Source organism: Talpa europaea, assembly GCF_964194135.1.
Source record: "Talpa europaea genome assembly, chromosome: 1".
Classification (NCBI taxonomy): domain Eukaryota; kingdom Metazoa; phylum Chordata; class Mammalia; order Eulipotyphla; family Talpidae; genus Talpa; species Talpa europaea.
Window position 1 is genome coordinate 108,993,243 of NC_140073.1, and position 18,694 is coordinate 109,011,936.

At 48.7% G+C, this 18,694-nt stretch overlaps 1 protein-coding gene across 2 annotated transcripts in view; it reads left to right on the forward strand.

Moving 5' to 3' along the window:
- Positions 1 to 13,139: 13,139 nt before the first annotated feature.
- The window catches only part of GAD1 (glutamate decarboxylase 1), a gene marked incomplete at both ends in the record, with an annotated part of 41,126 nt that continues 35,571 nt past the window's right edge, over positions 13,140 to 18,694 (forward strand). For both annotated transcript variants that reach the window (XM_084245095.1, XM_084245096.1), the window contains 2 exons: positions 13,140 to 13,221; positions 16,561 to 16,623. In XM_084245095.1, coding sequence (XP_084101221.1) covers positions 13,140 to 13,221; positions 16,561 to 16,623 — 145 coding nt within the window. The remainder of the gene's footprint in view (positions 13,222 to 16,560; positions 16,624 to 18,694) is intronic.

An 18,694-nucleotide genomic window follows, 5' to 3' on the forward strand; every position in this document is an offset into this window, starting at 1 on the left:
TGTTAGTTTTATCTTCTCCCTTCCTGCTAGAAAATGTAATCTTCATGAAGCAGGTCTTTGTCTTTTTCAACAATATCTTATTATTTGATGAAACATTTATAAAACTTTATACTTTATGTAATAGATGAAAATGAGAAAACATTCCTAAGTAATCTGTTTACATGCTGAAATGATCTGAAGGTAGGCATTTTTAATTGTTATTCTTTTTTAGAACATTTTTATTGAGGTAACATTGAAACCACTATATATGATTTAAAGGGTATAGGATAACACCTTTCAGATGTATGTTGCCATACCACCCCCAACCTCAGAGACACCCATAGTCCTTCAGCAGAGTCCACTGTGTCGCTCCTCACTTTGCTCTCCACTCTCCTCCTCCTCTGGAAGCCTCAATTCTGCAGTCAGATTTCTAAGGTTTGTTATTGGTTTGGTTTTATCTGACCTTTTGTTTTGTTTTTCTATATTCTGCATAGCAATGAAGCCATCTGGTATTTGTCTTTCTCCTGCTGACTTACTTAGCTTAGCTTTATCTCCTCCAGTTTCATCTGTGTTGTCAGGTATGTACAGTTTATCTTGTTTTATAGCTGAGTAGTATTCCATTGTGTATATATACCACATCTCCCTAATCCACTTATCTTAATTGTTATTCTATTAGCATAGTATCACAGCACACTAAAAATGCTTAAGTGTTGTTTGTTCTTTGGACATTTCGTAGCCTGCTAACATTCACAGGAAGAAATTTTGCTGCATTGTTTCACAGAGGTGACTGAAAAGAAAGGAAAACAGGTATGTATAACTCTCTAATTACAAATCAGATAATATTGGAAGGTTGGCTAACATGTCTATGTCCTTTTCATTTGAGGAGGGGTTTCATTACTCTTTCCCTCTATCATATGTCAGTCTGATAACGTGATAAGGGAGCCCCCACCCATGAGAAGTTCATAAAGTACTCTAAAAGTGATATTGCAGACTAAATTAGTTACACTAATCATTTTAGCTTTCTTTCAAACAAACAAGAATTTTCTGAGGAAGAAATTCTGAATAAAATGCCATGAAATCACAGGCCATGTTATAGCAAAGTCTAAGAATTTCTAAGATTTGCCCATGCAGGATAGTCAGTACCCCCTCTATCCATAGTCCTCACTTACATTCCTTAATCAGTGAAATGTAAAGTGATTGCATAAACTGATACAGGCATGTGTGTGTATAGGTAGTAATAAAGAAATACTATATATTACTATATATAGTATGTTAGTACATATATATTATATATTGCTATATATTTAAAAAAATTGCTAAAAGTGATCTGTGACAGACATTATTTTGTTATTTATCCCACTGATTTCTTACAGTCCTGTGAAGTTACACAAATGAATTTGGGATGCATGGTAGATACCCTAGGGTAAATGTTAGAGTACTGGAATTCAGATGAGGAAATTAAGATTTAGAGATGCTAGACTATGACCCAGTTTGAGAGATCTAGTGAATCTTAAACCCAGTGTTCCGTGCTACTTTACACACAGCTAAATTCTAGAAACTTTAATGTCGGGGCCCAGACCTGAGGCCCAGACCTGAACATCCGGGTTCTTGCCTGAAGCAGGTACTGAATGTTAGCTCCAGGGAAGGTTTCAAGTTTCCTATTGTGATGACTGAACCTTTCCCCCTGCTTGCTACTGTGGCTTGTTTGCATTGGTGGTCTCTCCTTGCTAGAGATAACGAGAGACTCCTCTGAACCCTATATAACATTGTACACATTCCTGAATAAATGAGACTGGCGATGATCCTGGCTTTGTCTCCACTCCTAGCGTACCCCTGTCCCATACCAAGCCCCTGCTTCCTCCCCCGGGTACCCCGTTGATCTGCCCGGCTGGCCCGGACACTTAAATGCATAAGCAAACAGATTGTGACTGTATAAACAGTTCAGTTCCAGGCTTGTGCCTTCTTCAAAACTTTATAGCACAATTCAATGGTGTTGAGAAGATGAATAAGAACAAAAAAAGATGATTAGTTAGAAGCAAAGAGGTAACTGGTGACATTAAGAACGATACCAGTTGCCATATTTCAGTGAATCTGGATGTGTTTGGGGGTGGGGGAAGAAAAAAAAAGAGAACAAGGAATTTGACTATGAAGGAAAGTAAAACGATGAAGTATTGTTGTAGGATGTAAGGTAAAAGGAATATTACTTTTAAATTGCTTAAGATGAGTGTGTTTAGTTGGGAAGGTGATATGACCTATTAGCCTATTGTGTACTAGGCATTATATTAAGCAACCCTTATGTTAAAATTCCTAGTCTTCATAACACCTGTTTGGTAGATACTGTTATCTCTATTTACATATGAAGAAGCTGTGGCCTAGAGAGATTGAAAATAACTTTCTAAAGGTCAGATACTTGGGAATTGGTAGCTTTTCATCATTTTATTCTAATGCTTTACCCTTCACCACTGCTTTCTGCCCTAAGAGGTCAATAAAGTGGAATAGGAAGGGGATGGTTTTATGGAGTAAATTCACGTAACATATTTGGTCACTGGTTCCATTTGGCCTTTGCCTCAGCAGTCTGACAGTGCAATCAACCTCTCCTTTGTTCTCTGGTATTAGCCTTCAATTATGCTGCATTTCCTTCTATACTAAACAAGGTGGTAGTCTGAGTTCCTTTAATAATAGTGTTTTTTTCCCCTTTAACTTTACTGTTTTTTTGCATGTAAGATACATGAAGTTTTAGTATTTATCTTGAAATACTGATACTGGAAAAGGTAGAATACCTGAGTTTCAGGTAACTGACAGCTTTGTGAATACACATGGCATTGATTTGCAGATGATACAGGTAAGAACCTCGGTCATAAATAAATTTCAGGGACAACTTACATATAAATTCTTGGTAGGAAATGGACTGAGCTGGGACGGCAATCATGAATGCCTGATGTGAAGAAAGCCTATGTCCACTGGAAATGTTTTGGGTTCTTCGGCAAGCGGTCTATATCTTAAGGTACTGAGAATTCACAAGTGGCAGGGAAGAGGAGGCAATCAAGGCCAAGGAGGCCAAGGAGGTCTCTTTGACTGGCTTTCCTTAATAGCTCTCCAGTTGCCATGAGATATGAGTTACAGTGGAGAGAGGGCAGGATGCCATGTGCAAAACTTGGAAATACTTATGAAGTAGTGAGGCACTGAGAGAGGAAATTGTTTGTGCAGCCAAATTCAAAACATACCCTTTGAATTCAGAAAGCTTATAGCTGGCATTGTAGTTGATTCCCTCTATATATACAGTCTACCATGCACAGCTGAACTTGCTAACATAAGTATTATGGGTGTCAAATAAGATAGCTCACAAAGATCTTCTTAATTCTTATTTTACCCATGAGAAAATTTAGACCAAGAACAATTAAATGATAGCTAATAAGTAGAATTGAGATCTAAACTCGTCTGACTGACTTTTCCTCCCTAACAAGCTGCCTTAAAGACTTAAAGAAGTTCTTGAGTTCATAGCTTTCAAACCAGGAGAAGATTCCCCAGTGAGAAGAGTCACAAAATACTATTAATAAATTATTTCAGATGAATTAAGCCTTATCTGGTCTCATTTGATATTCTCTTCTCTCCTTATGGGAGCTTAGAGAGCTTAGTGATTTTCCAAGGTTATATGGACATTCTATGGCAGAGCCAGGTGGCTTCACTGAACAGCGTAGGGCACAGAGACAGAAGGAAAGAGAGTTTCCAGCCCACTCCTCACTAAGTGTGATCTGGGAAGGACTGAAAACTTAGTTTTTTCATCTACAAAATCGAAGACCTCAGGTGATAATTATGTTAATTTTTTATTATATATTTATATATATATTTTTATATCATTTTTCCTTTTTGTACAATATATGCTTTTTCTTCTTAAGGGTAGTCCCAGTAAAATTCCCACCATCAATTCACCCATGCATTGTTACCCTAGTCCCTCGTGTTCTTCCCTCCCCTGTTTTGATCCCTCTCCCTCCCTCTCCCCTGCAGTGTCTTTGATTGATAATTGCCTATTAATTTTTTTAATTTATTATAATTTTTTCCTGGGCCCTTATTTGGTTCCCATACATTCCTCCTATAAATGAAGCCATCCAATATTTTTCCTTTTTCCCTCTTTTTTTTAAAGATTTATTAATTTATACAAGCAATAGGTACAGTCAGAAGCACGGGAGGGTGAGAGAATTCACCAGAGCCAGAGCGGGGAGCAGAGCAGGCAGAAGGACCGAAATACACTGCTGAGGGGAGCAGCGGGTGGCAGGAGAGGTCTGCGTGCCATGTGGGACCCTCCTCTGGTGGCCGGGGAGCAGCCGGTGGGGGGGGGGGGATGGAACCGGTGCTGCAGAGGCTGTGGGCATCTTCACAACCCAGAACTCAACTGCTGTGCCACTGGGGAGGCCCTCTTTTTCCTTCTGACTTCACTGAGCATAATCCCTTTCAGCTCCATCCAAGTTGCTACGAATGGCATGAGTTTATCTTTTTTGATTGCTGAACAGTATTCCGTTGTGTATATATACCACATCTTGATCCAGTCATCTATTTTTGGGCATTTGGGTTGTTTTCATATCTGACCTATTATGAAGACTAATAAACATAGGGGTGCAGGTATCTTTTTGAATTAATGTTTTTGTGTCCTTTGGGTAGATTCCTAAGAGTGGAATTGCTGAGTTATATGGAAGCTCCATTTTTAGTAGTTTGAGGAACCTCCACACAGCTTTCCATAGTGGTTGGACCAGTTTGTTTTTCCACCAGTAGTTCAGGAGAGTTCCTTTTTCTCCACATCCTCGCCAACATTTGTTGTTGCTAGTTTTTTTAATATGTGCCATTCTCACTGGTGTAAGGTGGTATCTCATTGTGGTTTTGATTTGCATTTTGCTGATTACAAGTGACGTTGAACATTTTTTCATATACCTGTTGGTCATTTGCATTTCCTCTCATCAGCTCTTTGTAGATCTTTGTGATCAGTCACTTATAAGTAGTGTTGTGTGCAAAAAATTTTTCCCAATCTCTTTGTTTTGGTAAATGCCTCTTTTGCTGTAGAGAAGCTTTTTAATTTGATGTAGTCCCAGCTGTTCATCTTTTCCTTCACTTTCTTTGCTTTGGGGATGTGTCTTTAAAGATGTTACTGAGATGTATGTCATGTAATGTTTTGCCTATATTTTCTTCTATATATTTTACAGTTTCAGTCAGGTGATAATTAAATGAGAATTCACACAATAAACCCACCACATAACTTTCATAAGAATTATTTCTCACCTCTATACTATAGCTATTTTCTGTTATGTTTCTAAAGTCCATGAAATAGACAGGTCTCTAACACACCCTGCCCCCTTCTACCACCACAACCACCACCACCATTAGACCAAACAGGACCCATACTAAGTGATCCTGGGCAGCTTATGCCAAGCCTTACCTCTGGGTCCCTTCCCACCTCACCTGCTTGGTATGTGAGCTACTGCCACAAAAAAAAAAAAGATGCATAACATATAAGCCCCAAACTCATGGGTTTGCAGTTCAGCTCCATTCCAGTGATCAAAGCAAATCACACAGCCAATCCCAAAATCGATGTGTGGAGGGAAAGGGGAAGGGAAAAATGCAGTACACAGTTCTGGTCTAGGCAAGAGGGGAAAATAAAGTTTTACAAGTGCAGATCTTCCCATACTTGTCTATGACTTGTCCTTGACTATGAACTTGAGACAACGTGCCTCTAGTCCCAGCAAGAAAACATCATCAAATCCACACATCCAGGGATTACTTAATCTAAAGGATCCCTGACTCATCCCAGTATAAAGAAAACAGGATCTCAGCCCTAAAACTTATAAGATAGAATGAGATTCAGTGACTGACTGCTTTGGGAATACCCAGGGCATTGATTTACAGATGATACAGGTGAGAACCTTGGGCATAAATAAATTCCAGGGACCACTTACATGTAAATTCTTGGCATGAAATGGACTGAGCTGGGACAGTAAACATGAATTCTTTTATTTTTTTTAATAGAGGCATGTTTATTTATTTATTTGTTTGTTTTGTTCATACATGCACTGGGTACAGTCAGATGCGCGGGAGGGCGAGAGAATTCACCAGAGCCAAAGCGGGGAGCAGAGCAGGCAGAAGGACCGAAGTACACTGCTGAGGGGAGCAGCGGGCGGCAGGAGAGGTCTGCGTGCCATGTGGGACCCTCCTCTGGTGGTCGGGGAGCAGCCGGGGATCGAACCGGCGTCGCAGAGGCTGCGGGCAGCTTCGCAACCCAGCGCTCAACCGCTGCGCCACCGGGGAGGCCCTAAACATGAATTCTTACTGTTAAGGTTTCAGTTTTCTCCCCTGAGTAACCGACCAGGAATAGGGGAGGAACTTTATCTGAAATAGATGTTTAAGTTGTCAGATTTTCCACAATCAGATTCATAACCTTCCAGAACCTTCTCACAAACAACAGTACCAGGCAACTAAAAACAAAGGCTAGATAGCTATTATTTTAAGTAGTTCAGTTCACACTGAAATAAATGAGCAGCCTCACTACGGTCGCTAGTCTCCCACTCCACATTGTTTCAGCAAAGCATCTGGATGGGGGAAGTCATGTTTCTGGCATCCCACACCTTTGGGAACTGACTGATTTTATTTATTTATTTTTTTTTTTATAAATTTTATTGTTATATTCCCCATACAATTGCAGCCCCCCATTCTGACCCCAATCCCTCCCCTCCCGCCCCCGCCCCCCTAAAAGTGTCTCTGGTTCATAGTTTTTTGTTGATTTTGATTTTCACTTTCTTATAGTTATTCATTTTCCTGGTCCCTTATTTAAGTTTTCTAGATTCCTGCTATGAGTGAGACCATCCGGTATTTTTCTTTTTCTTTTTGGCTTATTTCGCTGAGCATGATCCCTTCCAGCGCCATCCATGTTGCAGCAAATTGCATGTGTTTATCTTTTTTGAATGCTGAGTAATATTCCATGGTATATATGTACCACATCTTCTTGATCCAGTCATCTATTTTTGGGCATTTGGGTTGTTTCCAAAGCTTAGCTATTGTAAACAGTGCTGCTATAAACATAGGGGTGCAGGTGTTCTTTGGAATTGATGTTTCTGTGTCCTTTGGGTAAATACCTAGGAGTGGAATTGCTGGGTCATATGGAAGCTCTATGTTTAGTAGGTCCAGAAATCTCCACACAGCTTTCCACAGTGGTTGGACCGGGAACTGACTGATTTTACCTTAGTTTTTGTTTAGAGAACAACAAGAACCAGATACATCTCAAAAACTCTGTTAGAATTGCAGTCCAGGTCTTACTGCCTGGGCTTCCAGTTTTACTGTGAAACACCTTGCCTGAGAGCAGAGTTCCCTTCTAAGGCTAACTTGGGGCTGTAGCTCTGTGGGAAACAAATGGATATCACCGAAGGGTCAGAGACCCTGGGTATTTCAGGCCGCTTCTGGCAGCAGCTCTCAGCATTTAAAAAAAAGGGTGGAGGGGGGCGCCGCTTTGTGAAAGGCCTGTGGTTTTCCTTGAAGAACTGCTTCCCTCTGGGGGCCCGTTGTTTCGTCTCAGGTTGTAATCTACCGCCACCTGGTGGTCACTCTTCGCGTTTTGATTAGCAGTAATTTGGGCTTTGGTTTGCACAAGATTTGCCCAAATACAAATCACTGTCTTCCTTGATTAATTTCTTTGATATTACGATATTTTCGTCTTCTGAATATCAATGGGGGACGGCCCATTTGACGATTATCTAAGAAAGCTCTCTCCTTTAGCAGAAAATGTGGTAATCTCCGGAGTCCTCTCCAGCCTTCAGGCAGTTCTGCCTTCCTCGCTTCCCTTTTAACCCTCTCCTCTCCCGCAGGAGTGAGTAGAGTGTGTGGTCTGTTGGGGTAGGGGTATCAGTTTAGCTATCATCCCCAAAGAAAGTCCAGAGTGATTTGGGAAGTATCTTTAAAGTACACAAACGCAACGAACAAAACCTTAGCGCCGAATTAAGAAAAGTCGAGCGTAATTACGGTGAACTACGCTTTCCCACAGCCCTCGTCTCCGAAGACAGACGTTGAAACGGTGAGAACTGCCATGTTCCCCCACTTTTTTTTGGTCATAAATTAGATCCTTAAAATAGATCTTAAAGAGCGAGGCGGCTGAAATGAACCGGTACCGTGACTCTAAATTACCTTTCCTGGAGGCTAAAAATGCTAAATGCGTCAAAAAAAAAAAAAAAAGATTGACGTTTCTTATTTACTCACCTTGACGTGGACCGTATTTTACGCAAAAAAAAAATAATAATAATAATAATAAAATAAAACCCCGAAGCCCATTTAGGTTTCCCTTTCATGCCTTACACCCCTCCCACCCTTTTCCCCTGGCTAAAAGGTTCAGCTCCAAATCCGGTTGGAAATCTTTCAACCTCCGGAGGAACAAACACTGTGGGCGGAGGGTCGTGTTCTCAAGTCCCAGCCAACGCTGATCTAAAGGATCCTGGCCTTAGGCGGACCGGATCGAGTAGTGGCGGCAGCAGGCTTGCCAAACACCATTGCCCGGGAGAGAGATGCTGGAGGGCCAGCGCTCGCCCCCGCATTTTTCTACCTCTGGGCTTGTGTTCCCATTTCTTCAAAGCACTAAACCTTAGGTCAAATGCAAACGAAGCAGCTGGGCGGACACCACTCCCTTCCGGGCCACCCCGCACCACCGGTTCGAATCCCTGAAGAGAATATCTTTCTCCACCCCCCCCCCCATCCTTCAAAGCCTCTTCCCCCAGGAGTAATAAAAGATGAAGAGTTAAAAACACAAACAAAAACTATAGATTTCAAATATTTTGAGAGCCAAAAAAAACCCCACGGCCACCCTCAGTGAAAATTCTTACCCGAGAGAAGAGGTGGGGGCGAAATACCGCCCACTTCCTCCAACAAGGGAAATCAAACACGGTCGTAAGTGCGGGTGGGAGGAGGGCCGGGGCGAGCCGGGCGAGCGGGGTTGGAGCCGGAGACCGTCGCCAACAAAGGGGAGATTTAAAATGACAGAGCGGCGGGCGCTGTCCTTGGTACTGAAAGAGCCGCGCCGTGTCTCGGAACTCGAAGTGCGGGAGTTCCAGGCCCTAAATTCCTTACCTTTGCTACTGAGCCTAAGAGGCTAGGTTAAAGTGGGAAATACTGGGAAATTAAATCAAAGCCATTAAGCCCCCAAATCTGTAATTCACTTCCACCTAACTAAAATGTCAACTCCATGAGTGTAGGGATGACATATTTAAATTGCTAAGTCGGTGTGAGCTCTGTGAGAACAATGCCTAGCTCATAGTAGGTGATAAATAAATATTAGTTTAATTAATTACTAATATGTAAATATTCACAATTCCAGGAGATTTCATTTCTTCCCTTTCCCCTCCACCAAGGAGAAAGAGATGAATGTCCTGGAAGCTGGGCAGACTCAGCTTTGATTTGCGATACCTAGTCTTGTAGATTTCTTTTCCCACGAGATTGTTTTCTTGACCAAAATAAGGGATGAACGTTTTGAACACTAGGGTCAAAAGAGGAATTGGTTGGCAATTTCTCAGTCTGATGCCACAGGTGTAGGCAAAGGAATCTCCCTTCTCCGGGAACCGATTCTTGGGAGAAGGTTAGGGGGCCGGTGGTTGTTTTCTTGGAACTGGTGATTGTTTTCTTGGGTGCCCAGAGGGCACCGGGATTTGCTGCCTCCTTTCCCGGGTCTCCTTGGCCGCACATCTTAAATTAAAGCATTGATCCTGGCGAGGGGTTCCCTGATCGGTGCAACCATCTCTTTTAGGGAGACTGAAGTAGGGGGGCGTGAGTGGAATTCTGAACCTCATCTGCTAGTAAGCGGAGCATTTCAAGCGTCTGGGAGAAGCTGCGCCCTGTGAGGTTTGAAGGGACATTTCCTGAGCGGAGTAGGCACGCCCACCCCATCCAGTCCTCAATTAAAGCAGCTGGATGTGCAAGCCCGCCATTCCAGATGCTTTAGTGCCCTTAAAAAGTGTCCGAGCTTTTATTGTAAGTTGGGGAGAGGGAGGACAGCATTTTCTTTAGTATCAAGGGCAACGCGGTTATTTCAAATCTCACACCGAAATTCCTCTCACTGATCAAACTATTTTTTCAGAGAAGGAATTTTCATCTCCCTTAAAGAATTCTCGGTGAATTTTTAAGTTTTCTGTTACTCCCACTGTGTTGTGGTAAAAGGTGATAAGACATCAGAGAAAAGGAACGCGCCTCCAGTGAACCAGTAAGGCCTCAGACGTGTCGATAAATAATCCCCGCCTGCTGCTCCGCAAAGGAAAAATGTCACTGTGAAACGAGTAATCACTGGTTACGCTGTGTCACCCACACACACCCACAAAGATCAACTTTGGTTGGCTTTAAAGAAAAAAAGAAACTGAGGTAGAAGAGAGAGAGGACATAAATTAGTGACGAGGGTGGGTGAAGGATGAATTTTAGAGAAAGAAAGTAATTGAGCCTCTCCAGTCATTCCAGGTGTTGGAGCCGGCGCGTAAAGAAAAACCTGGCAGGCGAAGGACCTCTCGGTCTCTGGGAGCCTGGCGCCCTCTGGTGGAAAATTTTATGCGGACGCGTTTCTTTCTTTTTTCTTTTTTTCGCAGCAGTAATTCGAACGCGGCAATTCAGTAAATATGCTTAAATACAGCTAAGGGAGAATCCTTAACAAATGTTAAGTCAAAGGGGGAGTGAGGGGCGTGGACCAGGGCAGGAAGGGGGCAGGCCTCCATTCCCCCGGGCCACCTCTGTGCTTGGGTGGAGCGGCGCTCGAGCGTGTTATTAACCTTCAAATGTGATCAATCAGGAGGATTTCTTTCCCTATCACCAAGGGGACCAAAGCCAGAAGAGAATGCATAGTGGATAGGGAGCAGGAACCTTTTCTCTGCCGGTGGAACTGGTTAACTATGCTCAGATGATGTGTTTTGGAAGACCCCAAGCTAGATAAGAAAACTAAAGTGAGATGGAGATTTCTTCAGGGTCTTAGTGTTCCTCCCTCATATCTGACTCCTTTTGCTTTTGCAACAATCCTGACTCAGTAGAGAGCCAGTGAAGACGCGGCCCAGAGCGCACTTTCACTAAAGGAAGGTCGCAGATCTGGGGGAACAGTCTAGTTAAAGATATGGGAGGAGGCGGGATGGGGACGGGGGGCAGGAGGAAGAAGCGCTCGGCTAGGCAAAACTCTTCTTAGGAATTCTCTTCACCCTCGTTTTAACAGACACCCTGCCTCTTAAAAAAAAAAAAAATAGAGCATGTTGAGTACGTTCTGGATTACTCACAGGGATTTTTTTTTTCCCCAGACACAAAACCGTGATCTGGATTTATAATCGCCCTATCAAGCTCCAGAGGCATTCAAGCACCTGCAAAGGAGACCCGCCGCTCTGCCGACAAACTGCCCCCGCGAGCTGCGGCCTCGTGATTCCCCCACCGAGCAGGTCCCCGCCTCCCCACTCCGCCCCCGCCTCCCCCGAAGCAGAGCAGCAGCCTCTCCAGATCGCTCTCTTCTCCTTCTGGCGCTCGCGTGCCGGACGGCGCAGCAGCTGGAGGTGACGCCGAGAAGACAACGCCTGTGTAGGGGCCGGGCCGAGCCGAGCCGATCGCTGGGCGCTGCGCAGAAAAGCAGCTGGAGCGCCAGATTTATTGTCGCCGAGCCGAGGTGGGTAAACGCACGGCCGCCGGGACATCCCAGTGCTCAGTCTCTGCGGTGCAGCTGGGTCCTTTTTACACGCGGTTCTCTGCCAGCCCTCACTCCCGGCGACTGCTTTCTACCCTCCGGAGCAGAGTGCGTCCCACCCGCTTCTGTCCTGGCTCTCTTGGTGCGCGGCTTAGAGACGCCCACCTTAGCACCCATCCTGTCCCCACCAGCGAGATTCACGACCCGGGGATGCACAGAGGCTAAGGCTAGCGCAAAAGTGGAAATAGGACGATTTCCCCTCAGCTTTCCGGCTGTAAGAGCCGGGCTCACCGAAGAGCCCGTGGGCAGCTGCAGCCAAAGGCGCGACTCGAGCAGTAACCTGTTACTTCCCCAGAAGCTGCGGTGGACCCGCTGCCTGCGTTGCTGTGGGAGTGCGCGCAGGACTAGCTGCGGGCTCCTGGGGAGGTGATGGAGGCGGTGACCAGGGACGCTATTCTGCGGGGTCTTAGATCTATCCAGATTTGCTCGCACGCTTATCTATCCCGGGGCCTTGGTGCGCTATCGCACATCGTCGAGCACGGAGCAGGGGCGCTGCGCACCCCTTGTTCGCTGGCTTTCCAGCGCTGGGCGCAAATTCGTTGCCGCGGTGACATTCCTCTTTTTTGCGTCCCTCACTCTCTCTGGGTCCTAACGAGTAGGAATCCGGGGTCTTCGGAAATTGAGTGGAGGAGAAACAGAAACCTGGACTAGATCCTCCAATTAGGCTCCGAGGCGGCCAAAGCGGGGTGGGACAGGAGCGAAGCAAGGAAGGTTCTGACCCACTGCTTTCTGGATGTCTGGAGCACAAGGTGACTAGTTCTTCCCCCGCCAAGTACGAAGGAGAGCGGAAAGACATAGACCCCTACCGCGCCTCCATCCTGGTCCTCGCCCGCTGCTCACCTCGTCTCTCACCACTGTCCCAGGTCCCCGGAGCAGTTAGCCTTCTTTCCAGGGAACTGGCTAGACACAACAACAGGAACCAGACACCGAACCAGACGTGCCCGCCTGGTGCACCCTCCCTCCCTCCCCGCCCCCCGCTTGCCCGCGGCTGCTGAGAACCCAATGGGGCTAATCGTGGCTCGACTGGAAAATCTCACACTGAGCCTCCCTTACCCCTCTCACCCAGCCCCCGGCAACCGCGCGTCCTGCACTAGCCTTAGCACCCTAGTCTCGGCTCCGCTCCGCTCCAGGTCTGCCAGCTGCGTGGTCAGACTGGAGAGTCGCGCGGGGCTACGTTAACTGCGCTCGAGTTCCCCAGCTCGCGCGCACGTCTCCCTCTCCCTTGGCGCACCCAGATTCAGCCCGCGAGCTGCCCTTGCTCCTGTCTTTCTCTCCCTAGTTGGGACTTCAGGGGGAGCGTCTGCGCCCCAGGTCGCTCAGCCACCTCTGGCGCGACGGACGGGGAAGCCTTCCCCACCACAGCTCTCGCATCTCTTTGCAGCCCGTTGGTGCACACAACCGAAGGAAGACCCCTAGCACTAAAGGCCCCGGGACGACCGAGCTGATGGCGTCTTCGACCCCTTCTTCTTCCGCAGCCTCCTCGAATGCAGGAGCAGACCCCAATACCAGCAACCTGCGCCCCACAAGTAGGTCTTGCCCCAATTTCTTGTGAAATGGACTGCGGGAGGATTTCATGAAATGAACTGGGGGCGCTGGGACGCGCAAAGGCTGCGCTGGGGAGGGGGAGCGCGGCGATGATGGGGGGATGGAAAGAAATGGGGCTCTGACCCAGGTCTGGGCCAGAGGTCGTTCGATCCAGCGATGCTAAGCGATTCCGGAGCGCAGGAGAGTGAGAACCACGCAGAGTCAGAGCGGCGGTCATCTTTGGGGGCTTCCCTGTGGGGATGGGGGGAGGTACGGGCGTCAAGAGTGTTGTTTTTGTTTGTTGTGTGTGGTTTCTTCGCTAGGTGGGACAGCGGGCGTCAGGGCAGGGGCAGTGTGAAGAGCCAGGAGGGGCCAGCACGGCCAGCGGAAACAGAGTTTTCTGTCTCCCGCTTTCGTTAAGCCGAGATTTGATCCCCTCCTCTTCCCCCCCCCCCCCCCGTGCTGTGCTGGAAGTCTATAATCAGCGGAAATTTCGACGTTAATTGCAGCTTTTAGAAAACTCGGGGTCCCTAATTGCTCCAAATTTGCGTCGAGCTATTGACAGCAAGGGAGACGTCAAGGGCGAGAAAAGGTGCACAAAACGGTTTGAGGCTGACTCTCGACATTTCAGACAATTAATTACATCTCAGAGCCTCCCCCCCCCCCGGAAAAAAAAAAGAAAAAGAAAAGAGCGGGCAGCTTCTGAGTGGTGGCGAGAGGTGGAGAATCAGAAAGGGGCAAGGAGATTTGCGAGGGCAGAGGGAAAACACCCCTTTCCTTTCTCCCTGGCAGGTGACCTGTGAGCAATTTACACGTCTAGAAGAAAGGAGGTACCTGGTGAAAGAGGGGGGGCATTTACACTTCCCCACCACTAGCTCAACCCATTTCTAGAATGTTTTTAATTCAGGTTGATTTTGCACCTTTCTGTAGTAGAGGCCTGGGTGTTGTTGGGGTTTTTCTTTCTTTCTTTCTTTTTCCAATTTGGATTGAAATGTCTCCTTTTACCCTGCTCCCCAAAAATCTTTCCGTTCCAGATGGATGGCCCCAGGATTTCTGGGCTTAGGGGTTAGCAGTATGGTTCGGAGGAGGACTAATTGCTGCACTTTCATGGCACTTTTCTATAAGCTTGAAAAAAGGGTAATTGTTTCCATTAACAAAGGTGGGAGTGGGTCTCTGTCAACCCCTTGGCCGGCCACTGGCTCCCTAGCCTGAGTCCTTGTCTTTAGTCCTTAAGCTACGTTCCATTCCCTTTGCAACTCCCTCCCTTCCCCCCTTCTCCCGGGCGAGCTACTGTTACCCACACAACAAAGAGGGGTTGGGGAGAGCCGCCAGCCTTGGTGGCACGTGAGCGGGCACTGGCAGCGGAGCTGGCCGGAACAGGCCGGCAGGAATGCGAGGCCTGCGGGCCTTTGTCTGATGCTCTGGCCATGATGGATTTATTTTCCAGTCCTCTCCACATTTCCCGCCCCATTTTTGCTGTTTGATGGGCCGGGGCGGCCGTTGTGTTCACCCATCCTTCAGTCCTGCTCTCTCCTACTCCCCCCACCGCCAGCCGCGTTAGTACTTCCCGGCAGTAGCGGCGGCGGAGCGCAAGGCGGGTGCGGAGATATGTAGCGGCGCTGGCCACAGTTCTCTCACAACCTGGCGCGCTAAGAAACCGCCAGGACCCGGCCTAGGAAGAGCTTGCACCTGTCCCAAGAACACTGCCGCCCGCCCCCAAGAGCCCAGCTGCGCTGTCTGCAAAGCCTGGCTGCTAGCGAACGCCGGGCTCTCTACCAGCTCTCACCCTCGCTTGCAGACACACCCTCGCCCCTCGCCTGCCCAGTTGGCTCAGCTTCCCTGTCCTTCCAAGGTCTTATGGAGGCAGCCTGGTTCAATCCGCTGAACCTTTCTAGGATTCATGCTCGAGCCACCCCCTGTCTCTGCCCTTGGCCACTGTGTCCCCTCTGTCCTAGCTTTCACTGCAAACCCAACTTTCAGGGGCAGTGCAATGGGTCTGAACTCAAAGGCTTCAGCTGAGTGACCCTGGAAAAGTTGCTTAATCTTTCTGAACCTCAATGATTTTATTTGTAAAATTGAGTCTAATTAGCACTCTTGTTTCATAGGATTTTTGTGAAGATTAGCTGAAATGATATTTAAAGTGAAAGCACCTTATCAGGAAGAAATAGCTCTATACCCACCAGGTATTATTATTAGGGTTTTGCTTTTACACGAATTTCCTGTCTGTCACAGGAACTGCATCTGTGACAGGCTGTGTCACTGACATGGGGCTATTTCTTCTTCCCTCTGAGGCTTCTGTTGTGCCTGAGGTTTAATGGATGTCACTCTCCTTATCGCAGTCAACACTCACCGGGAAATAAAGGCGCTGTGGCCCGGGTGGGGTGGGGTGGGGCTGGGGAGGGAGTGATTGGAGGACCCTTGCTTTGACTGATTCGAAGGGAATTTCGCACTGGGCCCACCAAACCAGCTCCACGCGGGCTCCTCCAGCAGTTTTTGCGCTCTGTGCAGGGAATAGAACCCCAAAGGAATAGTTTGAGAACACCCTGGTAAAGAAGGAAACACCGCACCTGGGGTCTGCTGATCAGACCCAGATTAAAGGTGCTTGACACTCCACCTCTTTTTTCTAGAACCAAGATGTCAGAGAGAAGGGTTAATGAGGGGCAGGTTGGGAAAAAGGGGCTGGGAATCTGGACTGGGAGGCACACTATTGTCTTCCGACTCCCGACCGCCTGAAGAGCAGCCATGCGAGCCAGATCATCCAGTTAAATACTATTTTTCACCCAATTAATTCCTGAACTCTTCCGCGACCCCATTTCATGCCAGTTTATTTTAAGCTGCCACTTGACTGGAGACCCGCCAAGAAATTATGAGATGTTTCAGTCCCAGATGCCTCTGTGTTCCCTTTCATTCCCTCTCAGGGCTGCTGTGGTTGCCCTTCGAGTCTGGGGGTGGGGGCGGGGTGTAAAGACCAAGAGATAGCGCCTGGCAGGGAACTGGAGGGGGGAACCTGGCTCTTTGCACTTGGGGTCAGCACTGTCTCATTCCTCGGGTGAAGTGCGGGGTCTCTTGGGAGCCTGGCAAAGGGCTTCAGTCTCAAAGACATCATTCTGCACCCGAAGGTGGGAGCAGGGAGTGTGTTGGATGTTTCAAGGGCAGGAATCTGCTCATTGGCCACCGGCCTGCCTCCTTGCCCCTTTCAGGAAAGAGCTTCGAATAGGGAGCATTGGAGAATGCCCTCTTCTATGGTAAATTGGAGAGTCCCCCATCCACAGAGAACCATTGCCCTCGACTCAATCCCCCCCAGTCTGAGCCTCACTGATCGCCCTTCTCTTGCTTTTTAGCTTATGACACCTGGTGCGGCGTGGCCCATGGATGCACCAGAAAACTGGGGCTCAAGATTTGCGGTAAGTGAAAGGGTCCGCTGCGGCCCTGCAGGACCGTGTGGCGTGCAGGCTTTGCTGGGTTGGGAGAACTGGACGAAATTGGAAGATCTTGGCTCTTGGGTTTGGTTTTGTAATGTACCTACAGTTCGACGCCAGGCGGAGACGCTCTTCTACAGGCCTCGACGCTCCCCCGCCCTACCCCTGTCCGCCCCGAGAGACCTTTATTGCTGGAGTCCCCCACAGCCTAAAATCTTAGGGCCCGGGTCTGGGCAGGAGAACCGGAAGATAGAACACCCCCTTTCTCCGACCGGGACAGCAACACTCTCCTCGCTTTTACTGGGGTCCGCTTTGCCTGAGGGTTCCAACTTAGAGCAGCAAAGGTGAACTGTGGCGACTTCCCTGGAGAGCAGGCCTGAAACCCCGTGTCTTCTCCCTGTGGCGAGGGCTGGCCCCGAGGCGCCCCGTCCTCTCTACGGTGAAAGTAGCCTCCCGGGTTTGAGATTTTTGCTCCGAGATGTCATAGCAGGTTCAGATTTCGTTCTTTGGGGCGTCGAAGGCCAAAAGAAAGGATTGCCTGCGGCCCTCGGGGGGCCTCCCCGGGAGAGGCGCCAGCGGCACAGGCCCGCGTGCGGCGAGCGTGCCCTTGACCGGGAAGCGCCGAGGGAAGGCGCGCGCGCGGGGTGCGGAGCCCCTGGGCAGAGGGTGTCGGGCAGCACTTACCACAGGGGAAGGAAAATAGATCTGGGAGCTGGAGAGAACTGCTCTCTGGAGACGCGAGGGTCTGAAATGAAAAATCCTGAGGGATTTTTTTTTTTTAGAAAAAAAAATTTGAAGGGACACAGCTGAGTGCCTCGGTTGAACCATGAGGACTTGCTTTCCTTGCTGCGTTTCAGCGTCTGAAATCTCCAGCTTTATCGGGTTGACCAGTTTACCGACGTGGGGGCCGCGGGCGGAGAGGCGGGGGAAGATTAACGAGGGGCTTGTTAACGAGCGGCGGGTCAGCTGCTGCGCGGGGGCGATAGCGGGGGAGCCCTGCGGGGCGCGCTCGCCGGGTGGGCCCCGGGGCGCTCGGGGCTGATCTTCCAGCTCCGGGACTCGATGGCGGCGGCAGTTTGGGGCCAAGGCGAAGGGGATATTTAGTAGTTTCTGGGTCCCTTCCCGGCTTACACACGCGGCCCCCTCCCTGCATTTCTGGGGCTCTGTCCCCTTGATCCCAGAAGCAGCACTTGGGGTGCGGACGCGTTTCTCAACAGCTGGACCTGGGGAAGCCCAGCCCAGCGGCGGGCGGCCCGGGCTTTGGCCCTCGCCCCAGCACGCGAGGCCCGCGGGCCAAGGCCGGAGCGCGTGCCCGCGCGGGGCAGCTGGCAGCAGCCGAGCATTGTTCTATAAATAGCCCCCGCCCCGCGCCGCCATTCTCGACTTAATGGCCCGTTTCGCGCCGGGTCCCTTCGGCGGCCGCGGAGCTCGGCTTCTGCAGCCGTTATTGTCATGCAACCCGGCAAGCAGAACGGGTGAGCTTTGGACGCCCACCGCGGCGGAGGACAAGGTGGGGGTGCAGGGGAGGCTTGGGTGAGAGCTGCCTTCCTAGAGGTTTGGGGTCGACCTGGGGGGCACCCTTCATCCACCCCCACCCCAGCCTCCTGATCCCGAGCCCCGGACAGTGTCCCCTGCTGCCCCGACTGCTGGCCCTTCCAGCCCGCGGGAAGAAAAACGTCAAAGTGCCCCTCGGGGGTACACACCGAAATGTTCCCAACTGGTTAAGGGGCAGGAAGGGGTTGAGTTTAAGGGTCCCCGGGTTAGTGGCAACCCCTCCTCCACTGCGGGCCTAAACAGTGAGGAAAAGCTCTTGCGCTTTGGGGAGCTTCCTTCCTCGCAGAATTTCATCTCCTCCTCCCCTCCTAGAACCTAATTTTGGGTCAGTTGCAACCTCTATGATAGGAAAGGACTGGTAGTCCGTGGAGGGGAAATTACCCTCAACTAAAATGCATTACTTTGAGGGTCACAGCTCAGGAGGCTGCATCTGGTTTGATTCTGAAACAGAAAACCTGGAGGATTTATCTTTATACTTTGGACCAGTCAGGCTTTTCATTTT